Below are 22,500 nucleotides of genomic sequence, written 5' to 3' on the forward strand. Positions count from 1 at the left end.
ATATGGATGTCCTCATGATGTGACTATGGGACCGGATCAAGAAACGCATTGACAATAAATGTATATACGAGAAGTGTGTGTCCCTGCACCCTTCCCCTGCTTACTATAGTGCCCTTGGATATACTTGAATATACTATATATATATATATATATATACATATATATATATATATATATATATATATATATATTATATATGCCACCAGTTAGGCACCCAGACCTGTTTTGAGTACTATACCAACACCCATGTGGGTCAAGAAGTGGACATGGAGCTTGCAGCCACATCCCTGTGGACTGTTGAGAACCAGAAGACTTGTCCTTTTCACTGGAATCCCTTCTAAAAAGTACATAGGTGTAAGGTAAAAGATACTTTTGTCTATTTTCCCTCACAAGGAATGTTAAAAAAAAAAATGCAATCTGTTCCACATTCAAACTCTGAATTGCAAAATCATGGAGAAACTAAAAACTTGATACAGAAAACTTCCTAAATATTAGTTCCTTCATACACAAACAAAGACAACTCTTGAACACATTTTTATTTTTCTTCTACTTCTTATTACATAATAAGTATATACAGGCAGTCCCCGGGTTATGACGGTGTCGGCTTACGACGTTCCGAGGTTACGACGCTTGTCAATAGATGTTATTTCCAGGGTTACGACGCATGTTCCAGGGTTACGACGCCTACAACACTCATCTGGGAGATGAAATATAACACCAAAAATGCAAAAATAATCAATATTTGAAGGCTTTTTTATGAAAAATGCCATAAGAATGCAGTTTACATAGTTTTCAATGCACCCAAAACATTAAAAGTAAGGTTTTCTTAGGATTTTTGACGATGTTCCGGCTTACGACGACTTTCGGCTTACGACGCGTCTCAAGAACGGAACCCCCGTCGTAACCCGGGGACCGCCTGTATACACTTTTCACCAATCTGTTGTCATCCATTCTGTCTATGTAGCTAAGACTAAACATCTCAAAATAAGTCTACCACTTAACTTGCACTATTCTTTTTACCATTTTTACATATCTTTACAACTCCCATAGTCTAGCTCTTCTTTTATTACATTATGAAGACAGTTCATCTCAACACCTTCAATCTTTTTCTTTCACTTACATTCAAGGTCAACACTATATCCATATAAGAGATTTGGTTCAACAATTCCTAAACTCTCCCCAAACTTCAAAACACACCCTTATACCCTCCCTGCCTTACCTTCTAGGATTACTCGCTTCTTTCCACACCCTAACACCATCCCTTGTATTTGCTCCCAATGCCTGTAAGAATGAATAAATTTTATTCTTCCATTCATTTCCTTATCTCCAAGGTTCCCATTTAACCAAATAACCTGCCATGTTCATTACTACTAACTTTACAAGCACTTCCAAACTCTCCCAACTAGTTACTGAAGTTTATCATCTAAATCTATACTGTATCATCCACAAACACCTACCATCATTAGCTCAACACCTACATCTCCAATCTTATCTTCTTTCACCACTCCATTCATTCAGGCATTAAAAAGACATAACAAATCTTTGACTAAGTCCCACTTTTACACCAAACCAGTCCCTCTCCCAAAGCATGTGCATTCCCTGCACATGCTTTGCTTCCATTATTAGAACTTTTTAATCTTCTCAACTTATCTTCTATCCCATAACTTCTTAAAAGGCTCCACATTGCCCCCTCTACTGATAGTGTGTATTTTCAAACTTCATTCATAACCATTCCTTTGGAACCTCTCCCTTGTCTACCCATACCTTACACACCTTGGCAACCCACTCAACTTCACTCTCATCATTGTATCACAGGATCTAATCTGTTATCACATCAACTTCTGGTGTCTTACACTCTTCAAATTACTTAATTTGACCTCCTTAGGTCACTTTCACATTCAGCTTTGCCTCCCTCTTCTTCAATTCTCAACATTGAACACATTCAAAACATTAACTTTCGACATAAGATGGTATTCCTTTTACATAGCGTGCGCGCACAGTAAAGGAAATCTCAGATAATACAGTACATACTGAATGGTTATGTAGAAAAAAAAAAAAAAAATAAAAAACCATTGGGTTTATCTTTAATACAGTATTCCCTGAAAAAGATATAGAATTTGAAATATATAAACATGATGCTTGTGAAGGACTTACTTTCCCTACTTAAGTAAGGGAGACAGATCAAAGAAGTTCACCACTACCAAAGAGATGCCACTTTGCTGCTCAGAAATTGGGAAAGAAAAAATTATCTTGTTATTTTGCAATAGAATTAAAAAGAAAGGGTCCTGTAGGCAAGAATAACAATAAAGAGATGGCATAACATAAAGTATATGATGAAAACTTATGTTGATCATACAATGCACATTTTAATAAGCTAGTTTGAACTCCCATAACTGCAAATTTTGAATAAATTAGTTTAGGGTACTGATGAAAGAATACAAAAGTTAACAAATAAATGATGCTATTGAGATTTTGTCATCAAATAAAAAAACTCATATTATTGGACATATCAACACACAACTGTTTCCAAATACTAGCTCGTCACAACACGAGCAAATTGACATAAATACAGCATCCAACTATTGTCAGTTATTCTAATTTTTTAACAAAACTTTAGACATCTAATATTTTATCAAAACTTAAGACAAAGGTCTTTAGAAACTAACCATCACAATCCTATTATGATTAAAAACAAACCACAATGACAAAAAAATAATAATAAAAAAATCAATAAAATTAAAGCATTTATATAACATAAATGTACACCTCTCAAGTGAAACATGAGACAATAACAATGAATAAAACAAATATATATTATTTTACCAACAAAACAATCTGCAGTAAATGAACACCAGTGATATTGTATAACCAGCCTTGCAACCAGACTATACAGTCCAAAAAGTAACAAATATTATCAACGAGTTACTTAAAATTTAATTTTAATTGGGGGCTGGGCAAACTAAAGTGCTACAATAAAAATAATAGACTACAGAAAAAAGCAATGAGGTATGAATGGCAAATCAGACAAATTTTTCAAAATATGACTACTGAATTCTCAATAAATTATGAAATATACTTTAATCCCATAAAAAAATCTAGCTAAAACATTTTAGAATATACCAAACTTCAGTTTAAAATACTGTACGTTTCCCACCATACAAATCAATACACATAAATAGGTAAACTGCTGAAAAATACTGGATTTCCTTCCCTTTCAGATTGCAGTTTTGATTCTCACTTTAAAATTTCTCATTGGGCTGCAACATGAATTATCACTACTGTCAAATATATGGCTCATGGTTAAAGGCACCAAAATGTTCTAGTCCAAGTGATACATTAAAAAATGGTATACATTACCTCTTGAAGCATTTTGTTAAAGAAAAATTTACAAAATTACAAACTACAAAATCATATCAACAGCTTCCATGTGAAAATAAAGTGATAGTACAGTACTGAATAAATTTGACAACTCAAGGTGATAGTCTGAACAAAAAGCATAACTTATCACTTCCCATATATACATAGTGTAAGAAGCATATAGTTTGAATTTGCCTTTAAAAATGTAATATATAGATTATCATCTTACGAATGAAAATGTCATTGACAATAACAAACTCCTTAATGATTTACAAAGTGAGAAAAGCCTAAGTAGCCACCAAACTTGATAAATATTTAATGATAATAATGAAAAAAACATTATTTACCCAAAGCTGTGTAGTAAATCAAATTACCTACACCAGTTTAACAAGATGTTTCACAATAACAAACACCTTAAGAGTATTTTTTAACATTAAAAGTATCCCATAGATAACAGCATTACCATAATTTCTCTGAACTTTGCATCACTTAACATTTATTAATCAATTTTACAAGCTACTGCTAAATGCTTCATGTCTAATAACCTAAGCACAAAATGTCATAATAATTATTGAAAAGCGTAGTCTGATATGTTGAGAGGATAAGCCTTTGTGACCCTACGGTATAAGTTGTCCATTAAACTCATAACTTTAATTACTTGAATAGGCTAAATCGTTTTATACTCACCTCAGCCTTTAGAAGAACCTATTTAACAATGAAAAACCAATCTTAAGTATATGCTAATAAAAATGTAGCCTTAAATATGTACGCACTCGTAAAATACTTACGCATTTGCTTGGCTCTTTCTTTATCTGCCAGCTCATGTTTGTGCCAGGGGTCATGCCGCTTGTGCTGATTAGGGGGGGCCACGGTCACCCCCCAGGACTTGTCCATGGCTTGGGCTGCCGCGGCCGCCCCTCCCACTCGCCCACTGGCTGCTGCGGCGCCCGAGCCGTCCCCCCCTCCCCCACTCACCAGCACCATGGCACCCCCGCCTGCATGGCCCGGCCCGGCCCCACCTGAGTTCTCGCACTCCCCTAAACTGGCTATCCCCGCACCTGCCAGGCTCTCTCGGCTGCTGCCTTTCACTGTCCAGGATGTTCCTGGAACGTCCACCTCCCAATCACCACCAACACCACATCAATCACTAACACTTCTTTCTCTTATTTCCACTGGTCATCCCTTTTCCAAAGTCCATCAAACCAAACCTGATTAGCCTAACCTAGGCTATACCTTAAATACAATTTGTCTTCTAGGGATCACAGTTACTCAATCACAGCCTTTCCTATTTTCTTATAGTATCATACGGACCTAGATTTTATCCACTTAAAAATTTCTAACTGTAAGTTTCCTAAAGATACCTTCAGTGTCTCGCGTTATTCCAGTGATATGTTTGAGATTCACGAGTGCTTGGCTATATATCCTAGAGGGTCACCATGGTCGTACTCAACAACTTAAAACATTTCCAAGACTCATCACACAATCCATGGATGGGCTAACAAAACTACACCTCTCTTCTTCCTTGGTCCCCTTGCAATTATGATCAGTGAATGTGCACCATCAGCTGATTCATCCTCCTGCATATTTGGTGGCTGTTCAAACACTCACACCACGACGACGACGACGACGAGACCATTCCAGGAGCCTTTGTCGTTTACCTAAGCGTTAAAATATCACACCAACTCATCAACTTAGTCTTAGCATCATCGTGAGATGAGGATTAAGAGAGTCCTACGCCGTTGCAACGGATTCCTGCTCCTCCTATACGGCCTTCCTCCTTCCTTCCTTCCTGCCTTCTTCCACTGACACAGGAGGAGAACCTCCACCACTTCCTTTTTCGACACTTTCTAGAGACCTAAATCAATCGGGTTTTGACGATATAGTGTCAAATGGTCCCTTAAAGGATGATTTCTTGATGGGTTTCATTGAAGTGAAGCAGCATGTGCCTAATATTTGTAGGGAATATATTGATCTCACACTAAGTTTGTTTACGTTTTGGCCGTCTGGGCGAGAGTGTGTCCTCCCCCGCGCGGCAAAATGGACCCGCCCTCAAGGGTCAAAACACTCGCCCCAAAACACTAATAACACTCTTATTTCTCCTCCGTTCGGGGCATTTCGTGTGCCACACTTTGATATACACACTCTGGGTGGTAAATAAATACCCTTCGACACTGTAACTTAACGTTAAATAGCATAAAAGAGGCACTCCTTGCCACAAACATGAACAATCGCCAGTCCGTCCACCATTTCTTATTTGAATGCACACGTTTAATCACTCGCTGACGTATATCTAGCCTTTCCTGTGTATTTATTATATTATTAACATGTGGTACAAATGTCCGCAATCACATATTTCACAAGTATACTGATCCCACTGTGCAATTACCAAAATAATAGACAAAATCGATCTGCGGAGAGTAGGAGCGCACTCTTCAAATATGGCAGCAGCGGTCTTCACTAAGGCTTGTTGAGTGCACCAGCAGTAACCAAACCTAACAAAACTTTATGCAACTGTTCGTTCAATTCCCATAATTTTCGCCTTCGTATTTGACCTTTTTAACCAGTTTACGCCAAAATTTAATGTGTTTTTTCGGTTACATTTATAAATCATGAGTAAATTGTGTATTTTATTAGGTATACTGAAACTTACAACTTTAACGCATGCCTACTACGCTGCGTAATAATGACCGAAACATAAAGAAACAAGTTGAAATGTGTCAAAAAAGCTAAATCTTCTACGAAGACCATCGTCCCGTTCTCTCTCTCTCTCTTTTAGCAGAGACATTACCTCACTAACCTCTACTCTCTGCACTTCTACAACATCTACCGTTGCAATAATATTTTCTATTTTATCGTTTCACATATTTACCCCGCCATGACCTGAAACGTCCGTTTTACATGCCTTTGTTTTATCTGTGGGGTTTAATGCTCTGCTGCCTCATATGGCCGCACATCGTCCTGTCACATTTTCTAAAGCTCCGTTTAGTATATTTAGTACACTGAACCGCTTTTAATGCAAGTTCATTCTAATACCAGTTGAGTAGTCCGTGTGCAGAATGCAAGTCTTTTTAGTTCTGCCTCAGAGAGAGGGCCAATTACTAAACTGATATCTGAATAAATAATTACTAAACGTTCGTGAATTTAATAGTTCCAACAAGAGAAAAATCTGCCACCCGAGGGACTGAAAACAGGATAATCAACTTTTCACGCTTTTTATCCTATGGTCCTTATTCATTAGCATAAAATAATGCCACGAAGATCTATTACTGTAGCCTGAGAAAGAGCTAACAGCTATATTTTGTGATGTGTTGGGCTAGCGTGGTTCCCTTAGCAACAGGGCGGTGATGTGGTGGTGTAACTTGGCCTCTCATTGGTGTGCGCGGCAACCCAGACGACTCTACTGACAGATTAAGCCAATCAGAAAGCCTGTAGCAAAGCGTGTGGACACTAGAGGCTAATGCGCGCGAGAGCCATATTCTTGGAAGACGTACCGAGTTTATTTTAATCTTGCATGGTTAATCTAAGGATAAATATGACTTCTTTATATATGATAAAATGAATCCTAAGACAAAAAAAGGATGCTGCGCCGACGGATGAGAGCTGAAGCAACGAAATGCACGTTGGTAGGAACTGCATAAAGAGAGAGGGACCAGCTAAGCTCGGGTTTATTTTGATCTGGCCAAAGGGGAATGAACTGTTAATGGGTTACTTGGTATCTTAGAATTAGGTCACTGACATTAGATTACCATTTTATTATGACAAGCACCATTATCAGGAAGACCTTGTTGGGAATCCGAAAAACTCTGCGTCCGACCTTTCTTTACAAAGCTAAGTATGAAGAAGCTTTAGTCACGACGTTACACGGTCGGGAACAGCTGATGCTCCTCGGGGAGAATTAGACATCCATCAAGTTTTTCTGATGTTATGAATTTCAGTGTACAAAACGATAATTTTAGCATTAGAGATATGATTTATCTAAAGTCAATCAATATTTTACGCAATGTGTTATCACGCAGAAGTGTTGCAAATGCAATTTACATGGAAGGGTAGCTTCTCGTCAAGAAAAACCAACAAAAATCAAAGCAAAAATAGAACAGCAGTTCTGAAATAAAGAGAAGGCTGTTTCTTGTTCCTTCCTTGCGTGAATTTGAATATAATTTCGATTTTCGTAAACTAATGAGCGAAAATATTCTTTAATGCACTTTCTTTTTAATATAATGCCAAACTTGGCTTTGCTACTCACTGAATCCAGTTGCTTCCAAACAAAATCAGTCTCATTTTAGAAAGAAACTGAAAATATCCACAAAATATCAAGAACCTCAATGAGTAGCCGGCAGTATATAGGATTTTATAATATGAAATAATCACAGAGGGATATTAACAACACCAATAACAATAGGTTTTAAATTTCTGTTCGGAGCAGATATTCGGCACTAGTAAAGTTGAGTAATTAATTACAATTAGAAAAAAATGGTTATTACATTTCCTATGGTGATCGATTTGTCTAATGTTAATGATTATTAATGAAAACCATATAATAAAAGTAATAACAGTCGGGGCCCCAACTTATAAGGCTGGATTTCGGTTGGTTTTGCATGTTAATGTTTTGCAACTATTATGAATGTGTTCTTAGCATTGCCAGGAAGTGGGAAAATGTCGCCATTTTTCTGTGGACCTTGACAGAGGGTCAAAGCTGAAAAGTCTTTTTTTACCCGGCGTACTATCACGCTTTGTTCCAGAGTCTGGAGTGCCAGAATGTTACATTGTGTTTGCTAAAGTGTTACTGACAAATATTCATTACATAATGTTTATTTATCCTGTTTATGATGATACAACTACCTTTGATAGATGCACCTGCCCACGAATGGCAATTCTAATCACAGTCCTGAAACAGACACAACAAATCAATTGCATGATCATGGGACCTGATAGAAAGAGGTTATCACCATGGACATGGCCTTATACGAACGAGCCACACAGCTTGAGATGACAAGGGATGATTGTGAGAGCAAGTGGGTGCCGAGACTGGACGAGATGCATATTGTGATGGCTGCATTGCAGGCAGATGGGAACGCCGTTGAAGACAGTGGGCTTGACGAGGCTTGGAGTGAAGCTGACATCTATGGCTCAGCCACAAGACAGATCCTAGAAGCCAAGCACATGAAAAGACCCCTGGAATCACACATACCACAGTCCAGGCCCTCTACGATCTCTATGTAGAATTCTTCCTAGATCATCCTTATCTGAAGGGGCCATGCTAAAGGCAGCACAGTAGCTTGTCCAAAGATGTGTTCAACACCTGCAACAAGAGATGTTGTAGGCGCAGCAAGATATACTAAATATCCTTGATTCACAAAGGGTACTGAAATTGATGGCTGATTTTGATAAGAAGGGATCACTCTTCAATTTTGTGGGGACCTACATGAGGATGGTATTACTCATATATGCATTCATACGCGCCACCCATGATGGTCTTTGGGAGCTGCATCTGTCGTCCCTTGGTACTCTGTGCAAGTACTTCTTTGCTTATGACAAGCAAAAGTATGCCAGCCTGGTTCCACTTCACCTTGTGGAGATGACAGCAATTCACAGCACAGATCCAGACATACATCAAGTGTTCATGGATGGAAACGTTGTAGTCAAAAAAAAAAAAAAAAAAAAAAAAAAAAACAGTGGCGGATTTAAGTTGGGGGGCCACCTGGCCCCCCTCCCTTGGATATGAATAATAGAGCATTGTTTTCTTTCGCTAAATCATAATTAGTAGCAAACATTTGCTTAGTTAATGATTATTTCAACAACAACTACTACTACTACTGTGTATATATATATATATATATATATAGTATATAATATATATTTATATATATTATATATATATATTATATATATGTATAACCTGAATCATGAAAGTTTGGAACGTGACAAATCCACAAATAAAGGTATAAGCGCGAGGGAAAATAATACAACCGAGTTCCTGCAAGATCTTTCGACTCGACGTCTATTATCTGCTGAGTAAAGGACGTCAAGTCGAAAGATCTTGCAGAAACTCCGTTGTTTATTTTTCCTTCGTGGATTATACCTTTATATATATATATATATATATATATATATATATATATATATATATATATACATATATATATAATCCTAAGTGCCTCCCCACCCTTGAAAGATTTCTAGATCCGCCACCAGATCGCATTCTGTGCCATTGGGGTGGATCATGCTCTTGAACACATCAGATGCATCATGGAAGTTACTGGAGGATAGAGGACTCATGGACATTACACAGAATGCCAGTGCTGGGGAGTGATTCTTCCCTACAGCTCCAGAGCTTAAAAGGCTTGCTGAAGATGGATGTGTGATGGCTGGCTAACCAACAACTACATGTAAAGACCATCATGACCTGTCACTGGCTGCCTGGACAAGACAGGAAGAGAATATTGCTCAACTCAAGTGTATGCTCATATCATCCACGAATCCTAAGAAGTACGAGGGTGAAGACCTGCTTAAATCATCACAAAGGTTATGATGCCAGCTGAGGTGCAGAAAGATGTGACCAAACAAGAAGACATTTGGCAGCAGCAGTATACCAACTTTGTTAAGGAATGCATCAACACGAGTGAGGTCAGTATCTGGGCCAGAATGAAGAAGGTTTAACTGAAGACATGGAAAAGTGCAAGGAAGCCAGTTAAACACAAACTGGCTAATCAGGTAGTGGATCTATAAAATGACAGATCACTATCGGCGTGCATGTTGATTGTTGCACAGTGACGCCCTGAGATGAATCTCAAGGAGAGCATTGGCCATCTTGAGTTCAAATCCCTCCCATGACCCTTGTTCATAGTGAGTGGCGAAGTCCTACCATGCAAAGACAAAAGCAAGCTGATGGCTGTACTTGCAGACCTGCCAAACAAAATTAGTGTTGATTTGCAGCCAGAGGATGTCACCAATGACACTGCTCCCTTGTCACCAAAAAAGATCAACTGCTATTGGTGAAATGGCAATTGTCCAGGCAATGGGTAAGCCACCTTAGGTCAAGAAATGTGCTCAATGGGCTGACCACTTTATAGCTACACTGGACAAGTGCAGAAAATATAGTGAGCTCCATCTAGTCTTTGACCATTATGATCTTAAAAGAGGCCACAAGGGAAACACATCAGGATGATAAGCCAGCAACTGCTTATCATATCATAGACAATACACCAAATGGCAAGGTGTCAGCAAAGCAGTTCCTCTCCAATAACGCAGCCAAAGATGAACTGACAGTGTATCTTATAAAGAAAGCTCTCTACTGCTTTGAGGGTAAGCCTAAGGTCTTCATAGTGACTTTGTGGCAAGAGGTCTTCTCAAACTTCATGGATAGTTAACATCTTTGCAGTTCCCAAGAAGCTGACACGAGACTTATCCTGCAGTCTGGATGTTGTTCGAAGAGGAGCAACAGAGCTCTACATTCAGTCATCTGACACCGATGTTTTTCTCTTTGCAGTCCACCGTTACCATCAACTCTGCAGGAACACATACAGTATCACTGGTGTGGGGAACAAGAAGCAAATAATCTCACTGGGGCCAGGTGTAAATACACTTGATGATGGTAAGGCTGAAGCCTTACCAGGATTTCATGCCATCCCTGGAGATGACGTAACAGATCAATTTCCAGGCAAGGGGTAGCTGACTTGTTGGCAAGCACTTAGCAGATGTTCCACAGAGGTGGTATCTGCATTTGCTGCCTTAGGGACAGCCAAGAAGTTGGATGTTAAAACTAAACAAGCCATTGAAACATTTAATTTTGTTTGCCAGCTCTATGAGCCTTGTACTACTGAGTGCGATGTTGGTGATCTTGGTGATCTTAGATGGGAGCTTTTCACCAAGAACAACCAACGGCTCAAAAGCTACCTCCGACATGAGGAGTCCTACAGGAAGCCATTGCCCAGGCACATTACCAGGCCATGTTGTGGCATCAGGATGACATTCCTCACCCTCAGCTACCACTAGTAACAACCTACGAGCTGAAGGAAGAAGGAGATAGACTCGTACTAGTGCCAACAAGGGATCCCTCAACTCCAGCCACAGTTACTCACCTCATCAAATGTGGGTGCAAGAAGACTAGTTGCACATCACACTGTTCCTGTCGGTCGAAGGGCCTCAACTGCTCCGAGATGTGTTTGTGTGGAGCTGATGAGGAGGTGTGCTGTAATGCAATCAGGCACTCTTAGGAATTAAAGAGTATGAAGGAGATCCTTCCATCTAACTATGAACACAAACACTAAATGAACACTGAAGTTCTATCCTACATTAGCTGACCAGAACCAGCCAGATGGTGGACTGAAGGGACTAAATAAAATATGTTTGAGTTATGAGATTATCACTGCATGTACAATTTAGAGGTCAAGAAAAAAAAAGTTTGAGTTGTTGAAAAGTGTTTTTTTTAATTATTATATTACTTTTAGCAATATATTGGGTGTTTACTTTGCAAACAGAATGTATTTTGAGGTAATATAATCAAATTATTTAGCGCAATTTGGGCCATAATTTGAAATTGAGAGAAAAGTATAAAGAAATCACACACCTAAAAAAATTGGCGACATCATCTTTTTGTAAGTTAAATCCTTCCAGAACAAAATCCAACCAGCAGCCAAAAATTAACATTTGAAACCAACGGGAAAACACTGGCCCCTCACTACAACAACAGTAATATCAGTTCACTAAGATTAACAATAATACATACTGCTGATGCTACTGAAGATGGTAATAACAGTAGTATCGATCAGAGCAGGAAAATTAGCTATAAGAATAATGACAGAATTCAGTTTAACACAATGACAACAGTAACAAAAATCCAATTAAGTCGTTTTGGTTTCATCAACAATAATCCAAGTAATAATGAGTTAATAATCTAAGTAGAATTATAATACCAGGGGTAATGTGTATCAGCACAGATAAAGGCAGATATTGATGATTATCAATAAAAAAAAAAACATAAAAATCAAAGGGACGACAGTATAAATAACAAATGACAAATGAAGTGTACATATGTAACAGAAATTGTGCTCTGATACACGACCACATAAAAATAATAGACCAGGTCACTATAGGCCTTTAAAAATGTTAAAGAAGAAGATATGAAAATTAAGACCTGAAGTTGTACATTGCATCATAAGGCACAGCATAGGATATTGCTTAAACAGTTCAGCCACTAGCTTATGCTTTACTTCGTAGAAACATCCAAAACCAAAATAATCCTCCGAGGAAAATAGTTCCACTTGTAAGTCCCAAAATTAGGAAAAATACAAAAACCTGTTGAGATGGTCTTATCCTGGTTTAAGTTGACATCTTATAGGGATTAAGTCAGCCTTATGCCAGCACGAGTCCTTGTTAAATAGAATAAAGGGTCTGGACTCTCCTACCTAGTAAAACTATTTCACCTGAATTCCTGTATCTCTTTGATGATGGTTGGAATTGGACATTTCCTGATGGCTGATACCTTTCAGAGGACAGGGTGGATGCTGCTTGCAGATACTTGATGACCCTGTAATTTGATGGGGAATGTCCCTGAGGTTCATTTTTTGGGTATGCCACTACTAAAGCGTTATCTTGGGTTAGGGACAGCACACCTTTGTTGTGGTTTGATGTTCTTCTGATTATCAGAGAAAATGGAGATGTTGATGCAGCAGATACAGAAAGAGAGGTCGCCAAAGATGCTGTTCAGCAGTCTGTTGAAAGTAGCACCAGACTTCTGGAGGCTGAACGTTGGGTAGTCGAAAGTGTAGGTTCCAAAAGTGTGATGACTGCCATCTTAGGGATGTCCTGTGTTATAGTGGGAACTGGAAGTAGCCCTTCATGAGATCAAACTTGGAGAATACCCTTGCTCTGTGCAGGATGGAGGTGATGTCAGCCATGTTTGGGAGTGTGTGGCGGCTTGGATCCATTTGCAGAGTGAGGCACCTATAGTCTCCATTGGAGAGTCAGGAGCTGACGGGTTCTTTCACTTTGTGGAGTGGCGGACTGTTATTTTGATGTGGTATATGCTGTGCTACACTAGCATCCATCAGTGTTCCTTGAATACTGAGAAGGGCAGCCAGGTTGTTGGGCAGCACCTGGCAAGTCACATTTCTGTAGCCAGGTCAACTCTCTGGGTTTTCTGTTGGTATTGAGGTTTTGAGGTCCAACAGTGTCATGATGGATTTGAATTAATCTGAGAATGTCTTTGCTCTTGTGTTCCCCATCAGCGTGTTTAGCACATCCAGGCCCTTCATGTAAGGAGAATTCGTTTAACAGGAACTAGTATAGGTCACTGCAGGTATTCCTGCCATCCTGGGTATCTGGGGGAAGAGGGTACATGCTGCATGGGACTGCCTTAAGGACATAACCTGACTATGCCATCAAACTTATATTTTGGAGATTGTCATATTCATTTGCTCATTGCTTGACACTCTTGGCATGTCTTTTTCTGCATAGATTTAAATACATTGTTTATATTTTCTCACAACCTGTTGCATCTTGGATAACACGGAGTCATAAACAGCTGCTTGGCACTCACCAGATGGCTCACCTCCCTCTTCATTTCGTAAACCAGGTACCTCAGTCATCTGAAAATTTTCTTGGGGGATCCTTCCAAACTGAAACTTTGTGTAGTTCCTCTGCTACCCACTTCGTTTTTGTTTTAAGGAATGTTACTGCCTCTAGGTACTTTGTGGTAAAGTCTACCACCACCAGGATGTATCTGGTGATATAAACCCAATCAGGGTGCAACCACCCTCTTGAATAGCATCTTTCTAAATGGTATCATACCATTTAGCCCCTTGGTGCAGTGCAGTCTTTTAGCAAATGTCGCAAGACCTGTAAAACCGGGTGATGTTCACGATCAGTTCTGGCCAGTGACATCTGCCAATTATGTGGTTGACAGTCTTCGTACCTCCAAAATGAACACTGACAAAGGACTCCTGTGCCAACTTCATCACTTTGGCATGATATATCTTCAGCACTAGAACTACTGCACACCTCCAGCCACCGTGCCCTGAAAATACACAATATAATATGTCATTAATAACCTAAATTCCTTCATGCTTTGTCTTGTATTCTGTATTAGTCTTAGCTCTCATCAACTGTTTTGCTAGTCTAGAGTACTCTTGCCGGGCTTTTTTCAGTAGCTCTGTTCATGCATGCAAAAGGTTAAAAGCTACTACCATTGGCGTGATGCTTTTGTTTCTCCAGTTGGACTAGGGCCTGAGTCACAACTGCTGCCATCCCAGTACTAACCTTCAAATTCATTACTGCATCTCTTTCCTTTGGAAATCTGTCCCTTAACCAAAAGCAGCCTCAACTTTCATCATGTGTTCGGGGTCCTTTATGCCTGGAATGTTCCTAAGATTAAGGTCATAAATATCAAGGCACATAGCTTGTAACTCTTCTTCATGATATGGAGTGTTTACATAAGTCTTTGCAATTGGATATCTACAGATAATCTTATCAAGTGTGCACAAGCCCATTTCTTATCAGTCATTTGGTCCTCAGTTACCAAATTTTTATGTAAAACTACATTTGTGCAACCTTTATATTACTGTACAGTTACCTTCTCCTTGCCAACATACCCTTCGCCAACTGGTAAATTATGGCGAATCTACTTCTATTCTACAGATCTGCATGCTTCTAACACACAGATAGTTCACCTCCATTCACCAGCTTCAGCCTACTATCTTTGACGCAGTCTTCCAACTAGGATATGTTGACATCCTCACAAATGATAGCGGTCACTTCCCTTTCTTCTTTCACTAATGCAACACTTGCTGCCTTTTGCTTAGACTTCTGCTGGTCCTTAGTCCTTACTCTTTAGATGTCCACGGCTCTTAATTAAATTTCCTGGTTTGTGACAGTTCATTTTTGTTAGTCTGCTTCTTCTCTGCCTTACCCCTAAAAGGGTATTCAATCTTTGCTCGATGTCATGGCCTGTGACATAAAATGTGGGAAATTACCTGCACAACAATCTTTTCATGATATTTTGTGTATCAGCATACTATTTTCATTCGATCTATTTCTTACAGTAGAGTTATGAGTACCGTCTGTTGTCATAAGAAATTTACCAATTTGATTTTTATTGTGAATTGCCCTGTCAGGTAATCAACAGACGAGAACTGCTATTTGTAAGTGTTATTCATGTGAAATCCAAAAATTTATGAGTGTTGTAGCAATATGTACGTCTCTGATAAGGGTAAAGAAGCCACATTTATTCAAGAATGACACTTGCTTTATTTTCTGTGATTTTTCTGTTATACTCATTATATTGGGTGGTGAAGAAGCTAAAGGAAAGAGTTGGAGGGGAGTTTTGTGGTATGTTTATGAAAAGATGCTTACGTCTGCATGAGAGTTGAGTGATACCCGACGGTTGTCACTTTGGCGCTTTCCGGCATTTTATCTGAGAATGTGTGTGTGTATAATTGCGTGTACTGTATGGGCATGACATCACCCAGATTTGTATTGTCACACACCATTTAATTCACCACATTTATCAAATATGTTGAAGCTCTTGAATATTATGCTTTTAATTTATTTTTGATGACGAACTTGGGAATGATCTTAAATCTTAATGTTTCTCATTTTAATGTGAACTTTGTAAGTCAGTTTTGTATTTGCAGTAATTGTATAAATTGTTTCCCTTCTCCTATAAAATACCAATGCAGAACGGAACGAACAGCTTCCTGGCTTATTTTCTTTCGAGAGTTGACTCGTTATCTGGTGTCGTGTTGTGATGATGTGCTCTAGAAAGAGTGATGACCTTTACTCTTTGAACTGAATATCTAATTTCGGTTCATTTGACTGCCTCTGAATTGTAACCCCGATTTGAAGCATTCATTTTTATTTATCTCTCTTATAATTACCCATTTGATATGTTTACCCTTAATCTATTAAAATAATTTTAAGTTTAAACCAGTAACTATATTTTAGTATTCGTCCATTTCATTTCATTTTCCTGTGATCCTATTTTAGCAAATGGTGAATAAAATTTTATGTGATAGACTTTTGTATTGTGCTCATACTTTGAAGTTACGCAAGTAACTTTTAAAAACGAGGTAACATATATTGAATCCTCTAAGGTCTGAAAACAACCCACGAGTACTCATAAGAATTTGAGAGAGACAGACAGACACAGACAGAGACGAGCACATCTCGTCATATCTCACAGCAACTTATCATCCGAGTCCATTTCTGTATGGACTGCTCAGCAGTTATGTTGTTACGCAGGGCTTTTGGATTTTTTTTTTTTTTTTACCAAGTAACAACAAATGCATCTACATTTACTTTTGTCAATCTTCTACTGAACCATCTTGTAGTACTTGGGTCTTTGCTTACCCTCAGCAAGTCTTCATTGGTTTCTGACATTACACAAAGCGTAGCTAGTGTGCCTCCTAATACCGATCCTCAAACTTTACCATTTTGCCAAATTCTCTTGTTACTCTTTCCCTGAAGAATAGTGACACATTGGTCAAACTCATGCTGGCAAACTGTCTCCGAGGAGTATCAGGAAATCATTAAACTCTTTGCTGCATTCTGCCCTTTCAGTCCGTCTACTGAGATTTCTCTATAGCCTAGTTACCAGCTGACATGGTCTATTCCTGTTAGACTCTCACGAAATAGTTTTGTAAATCCTTCCTCTGACATCTCATATTTCTTCGAAAAGGGTTTTTTTTTTTGTGCTATCATACTGCAGGGCTTTATCAGCAGGCATACTAAAAAAATTTGCAGACCACTACATGTTAGTAATGGACCTAGACAAAAAAGCCCACTCATCCCAAAGGCCACTCTTGGCTCTCTGTAGATTTCCTAACCTTTTCAAGTGAGTGTCAATGTAGTCAAGATTTTCATTAAACCTAAGCAAGTAAAGTTTTATGGTAGCTGTAGGGGTGGTAGTAGCTATTTAACTGTCCCTTCATACCTTTGCATTATTAACGTCTACCTTTAGTTTTAATACCAGATGATCATATTTATGCTGTCTTTCAGCTTCCTCTCTTTCCCTCTGTCACTCTACAGTGGCTATATTTTGCTGATCAGTACCAAACCACTATAATTTATCTTCTAGGCCATTTCCTGACTTAATTCGACGAGTTTTAGAAGCTCTGGTGCCAATGCAAATTTTCAGCTACTCAGTTTGTAGGCTAACACTAAGAAAAAAAACTACCATAATTTTTTTTCTCACAAGGTGACTAAAAAGGTTACTAAAGCAGGAAACGGAACTAGGGGACCTGTAAAAAAGGAAAAAAGACAGTCTCATAAGTAAGTAAGTAAATAAGTAAGTGTGTGTGTGTGTGTGTCAGAATCTTTGAGAGCTCGAGGGGAAATATCGTTAAACAAGGCAAGGCAAGTCCCAAGTCTCCAGTCTTCTATCACAGACGGAATTAAGTCTACAGTATCATGTTCTACAAAATCTGTTTTAGAATTTCAAACCAGCAATTCAAGAGAGGAGCCATTCTAAGGACAAAGACCTTGACAGATTGCTTCAGCAAGCTACGATTGGCTTGCAGTACTATAAGGCTTATGTAATTGTAATAGCCACAATGCCATCTCAACTTTTCGAATTTTTCATACTTTTTGGATACACTTGTCACTGCAGAGCCTTAGATCCAAATGCGAGAAACACGAAGCATTTCTGAAGTTCAGTAGTAGGAATCGAACCCGCTTCCTGAGTAATCAGAACGAGGTCACATTGCTGACCTGACCACGAGTGCTGTGAATATGTTGCTTACTTTTACATTTGCAAAATACAAAGAAATTGGTCAACTGGTTACATCCACATATGAAATACACACCATACGTTGTATGACAACACACACACACACAACACATATATATATATATATATATATATATATATATATATATATATATATATATAATGTGTGTGTGTGTGTGTTTTCAAGAGGCCATGACACTTGCCTCGCCAGCTAAAAGGGGGATCCAGATAGAGCACTTTAGATATGATAGGTTCAATCGTATTGTGCATCTGTTTATCTGAGAGATGAATTGCGCACCGAGTGGTTAGACAACTGCTGTAGGTAGCAGCTTCATCACAAAAGATTTGCTGAGAACCCGAGAACTAGTCATTTATGTTGTTCCCAAGGCTGAAAAAAGCTATGAATGGCTCAGAATTTTTCTTGGTGAGTTCTTCAAGCGTTCAAAAAGGTTAAAAGATATATTCCAAGGTAGAAATTAATTATTTTCCGCTGAGCTGCTGAGAAGCTCTCAATATGAGCAGTGCATCCAATAATGTTTGTATTCAATAATGTTACTATGTTTATGACATGTAGCTAATTCAAGTCGGATGAATGGGAACACAGGATTAAGTGGAACTGAGGAATTTTGTGTGAAATTTTTCTTGAAAAAGATATTTTCTCTTTTCATTCCTACGGTCTTTGAACACCATTTTTGGATGTTCACACCGTAAATACCTGATCAGCCCAAGTGACAATTTCATTGACATTTTGCTTGCTTCATTTAAAGCACCAGTGCGGTGAATGATCCTCATCAATTTATCTTGCTGTTTCCCTCTCTCTCTCTCTCTCTCTCTCTCTTCTCTCTCTCTCTCTCTCTCTCTCTCCTGTTGCCTCAAAGTAATTGCCATGCAGTGGTAGGGAAGGATTGCCACTACAAACAACAAAGTAGGGATATGAATGCTTGCCAGTCAAAAATTAATGCAAAGAATATTTTCCTTAACTAGAAGGAGATTAACTCTATGAATTCTATAGTAAGGGGATAAGGTGGAAAAGCAGTGCTTGCTAAAGGTGCGTTCACACGGTCGAACAATGCCCGACGAACAAACATTGTTGCCTTATCAAAGGCGAAGCAGGATGACGTCAAAAGCGTTGAAACGAGGAAAGTAGATCTGGCAACAAACTGTGGTACCAGTTGAAGTTGTATATCACTGTTCTTACTCTGCTCACAAGGCAAACTCTGGTAAGCAATTGTTAATTGGTAACAATGTTTGTCCGTCGGACGTTGTTCGACCGTGTGAACGCACCTTTAAGGTGCGTCCACACTGTCGAACAATGTCCGACGGACAAACATTGTTACCAATTAACAATTGTCTGCCGGTGTTTGCCTTGGGAACGGAGTAAAAGCAGTGGTATACAACCTCATCTAGTACCACTGTTTGTTGCCATATCTACTTTCATCGTTTCAACTCCTATGACGTCATCCTGCTTCGCCTATGATATGGTAACAATGATTGTCCGTCGGACATTATTCGATCGTGTGGACGCACCTTAAGTTACATTTACTTTCTGCACATTCAACAACGACCAACCAGGTACTTAGGATTTACTGGTGTCGTAGAAATGAGGCAATATCTAATGTTGTACAAATTTGTAGCCAGATAATAAATACTTTGACACGGGGTTTTTGTCTGTTTTGTGTACGAACTGACTGCATAATATAAGGGTTTGCCTCTGAAATCTAAATACGTCTGATAGGTGGAATATAAAGTTGTCTTAGACTGTAAATTCAAGTGTGATCTAATTCATCATAATTCTTACCGTAAGGGAATTCAACGTGTGTTTGTGTGCCTTTTAAACTTAGAGGTAATTTCATCTCTGATGAAAATCATCTTATATTAATAAGTGGCAAGAATTAGTGATTATAATTTGGATACTGAACACCTTTGATGTTCCAGTGTCTAAAATGATTGGGTCAGAACCGTATTAGGTATAGGTCCGTCCATCACCATCTTATTTCGAACCGATCCTGCATTATGATTAGAGGAATTAATATGCTTGTGAACGAGGTTATTCAGTCAATGTGCTGAGCAAATTTCCTCTACCCTTTTCTCTGACTGAGGGGTTGCCACAACAATCTCTTTCCAGGTGCTACATACTTAACACCAGGATAGGCTTTTTATTACCTCAAAGTGATAAAGACCCCAGTCACAATAAGCTTCCTATTTCTCTTTGCGTCTGTGTTCAATGACGAATAGTAATTGGGAGCAGTGTCGGCAACTGCAGGGTAATTACCCTAAACGTAGGGTACTTTGACCAAATATTCTAGACCTTAGGGCAATATTTTTAACTGTATGGTAATTGTAACAATGCTTGTATTGATCAACATTTTTATTAGTATTATTTCTTACTATCACAACCTCAGAATGTTGGGTAATTTCCAGTTATGTAGGGTAATTTCTTAGTCTTCGGTAGGGTGCATAAGGTTAAAGGGGTTGGCATCACTGATTGGGAGTCGCCTGTTACAGACACTGCGTCATGGGTCTCAACTATACGTCTATATACTGATTTGTGTTGTTGTGTGACTGTTTTAGTCAGAAAACGCTTCTAGGTAACAAACAGCGAAGGCATGGTCAGGAGAGAGTTGCCTCACGTAAGGTAATAATTACTCAGAAGTTTTTCTGGGTAGGTCGTGCAATAATGTTTACCAGAGTCATAAATCCTATTCCACATTCCATAATTCACTCTGACGTTGTATAACCACAAAGAAGTTCAGGTAATATATATATATATTAATCAAAGAAGAGCTTCTTTAGTAATGATTCCACTTTGCGAATACAAAGATTTTGACAGAACTCTCATTCTTGTCCTGAGGTGGTCCTGAAAAACTATATCTGAAGGTTTCTATAATGTTTGGTTTTCTTATCGTATTACTAGGCAAACTGCGTTCCTAGTTGGAAAAAGCATAATGCTGCAAGCTTAAGAGCATCAACATGGCAGGCAGTCCAGGAGAAGAAAATGGGAAATTGAGAAGTAAGGAATAAACCACGAGAGCGAAATGATAAAGAAAAACGAATTAGACAAAATACATAGTAAAATATATAGGACAAGACAAAGCAACGAGCTAACTGAACGATGGTACCAGGTAATTAATATAAAAATCGGGGATAAGAAATCTAACAAATTTAAAGTTTTTGTCCAACAGTTTAATTTAATAAGTGACTTAGCTACCGAAGACCAAAAGGGGAACAGTATTTAAAACCAGGAAGAAAAAATATCTTTGAAAAGTTTCTCAGGATAGCAAGTCCTCAAAAATCTTGAAAGGTCTTCTCAGTACTGTTTTCCTGAATCCTGAAGTTGTTTTGGATAACAAAAATTTCACACTAAATTAATTGCCACGCGATTGTAGGCCCAAATCACTGCGAATTTGGAATGACAGTTCATTGTTGCATTAAAGTTGATTTTTGGGAAACTGTTACGTGAAGTAAGCAGTTAAAATCTTTGTTTGACGTGCCTTTCTGCAAAAGAAGTCATGTAATTTGTTTTGTAGTAAATAACACTACTGGTGTAGAAATAACGTGAAGCAAGCAGTTAAAATCTTTGTTTAACGTCCCTTTCTGCAAAAGAAGTCGTGTAGAGTCTTTTATATATGACCTCTATTCTTGCTTTCGTGTAAAATCTCCGTAACTGTGCGAGCTGAGATATTGCCCATAGCGAAGGTGTAAAATTCCAGTGAATCACATAATAGAATCCCATACTCGATGTCACGGGAATTGAAGTTATTCATACCGGAGACTTTAGTAAATTGAGTTTACATTCATTCTACGAAAAACTTAAGTAAATTTCATTTCAGTCATTACCTGTATTGAGTGTCTATTTCTGGCATTGATTAATTTTTGTTTGTGTTTAATTAATAGGCTTACATGAGTATAATTTTACTGCTGATCATTTAGGGTGTTTTTGCTTGCCTCCGATTTTTTTTGGTGCATTTTCTTTTGCAGCCTAGGCCTTTTGTTTGTTCTTTTTATCTGCCAACACATTCCAGTGCTATTTTTATGTGAATGTATTGTAAAATGCAAAACCCAAGTGGTATCACTAAAGGTCCATGGTTTATCACCTAAAAAGCATTAGCCCTCCTGTGACTAGAATTACTGAATGGAAATAGGCAGTGGTCGTGTAGAAACTCTGTGGACATCATCCAGAAGTCATTTCCAAGAGATTAAGTAGATTTAACAGGTCTGTTGCGACCTAGTAAATAATGTAGAGGCCATAACAGAAGAATTAAAATGATTACTAATTATTTTAACCCAACTGGCACAAGAGTGAGTGGGTGCTACGGACTGTGCCCTTTCAAAGTACCTTGGAGTGTGAGGTAGAGGTAAATCTCTCTAAGGAGTCTAGTCCCTCTAGACACTTCGCCACCAGCTCTAGTAGCAAACAAGAT

The 22,500-nt window shown here is 38.5% G+C and overlaps 1 protein-coding gene across 2 annotated transcripts in view; it reads right to left on the reverse strand.

Annotated features, from left to right (window-relative positions):
* The window catches only part of LOC135220563 (dual specificity tyrosine-phosphorylation-regulated kinase 1A-like), a 174,747-nt gene extending 168,900 nt beyond the window's left edge, over window positions 1-5,847 (reverse strand). The window contains exon 1 of one of the 2 annotated variants that reach the window (XM_064257787.1): window positions 4,146-5,847. In XM_064257787.1, the coding sequence (XP_064113857.1) occupies window positions 4,146-4,341 (196 nt within the window). In that variant the 5' untranslated portion in view covers window positions 4,342-5,847. The remainder of the gene's footprint in view (window positions 1-4,145) is intronic. The other variant, XM_064257786.1, reaches the window with a different exon arrangement.
* Window positions 5,848-22,500: the final 16,653 nt, after the last annotated feature.

This window comes from Macrobrachium nipponense, chromosome 2 (genome assembly GCF_015104395.2).
Source record: "Macrobrachium nipponense isolate FS-2020 chromosome 2, ASM1510439v2, whole genome shotgun sequence".
In the NCBI taxonomy this organism is placed as follows: Eukaryota; Metazoa; Arthropoda; class Malacostraca; order Decapoda; family Palaemonidae; genus Macrobrachium; species Macrobrachium nipponense.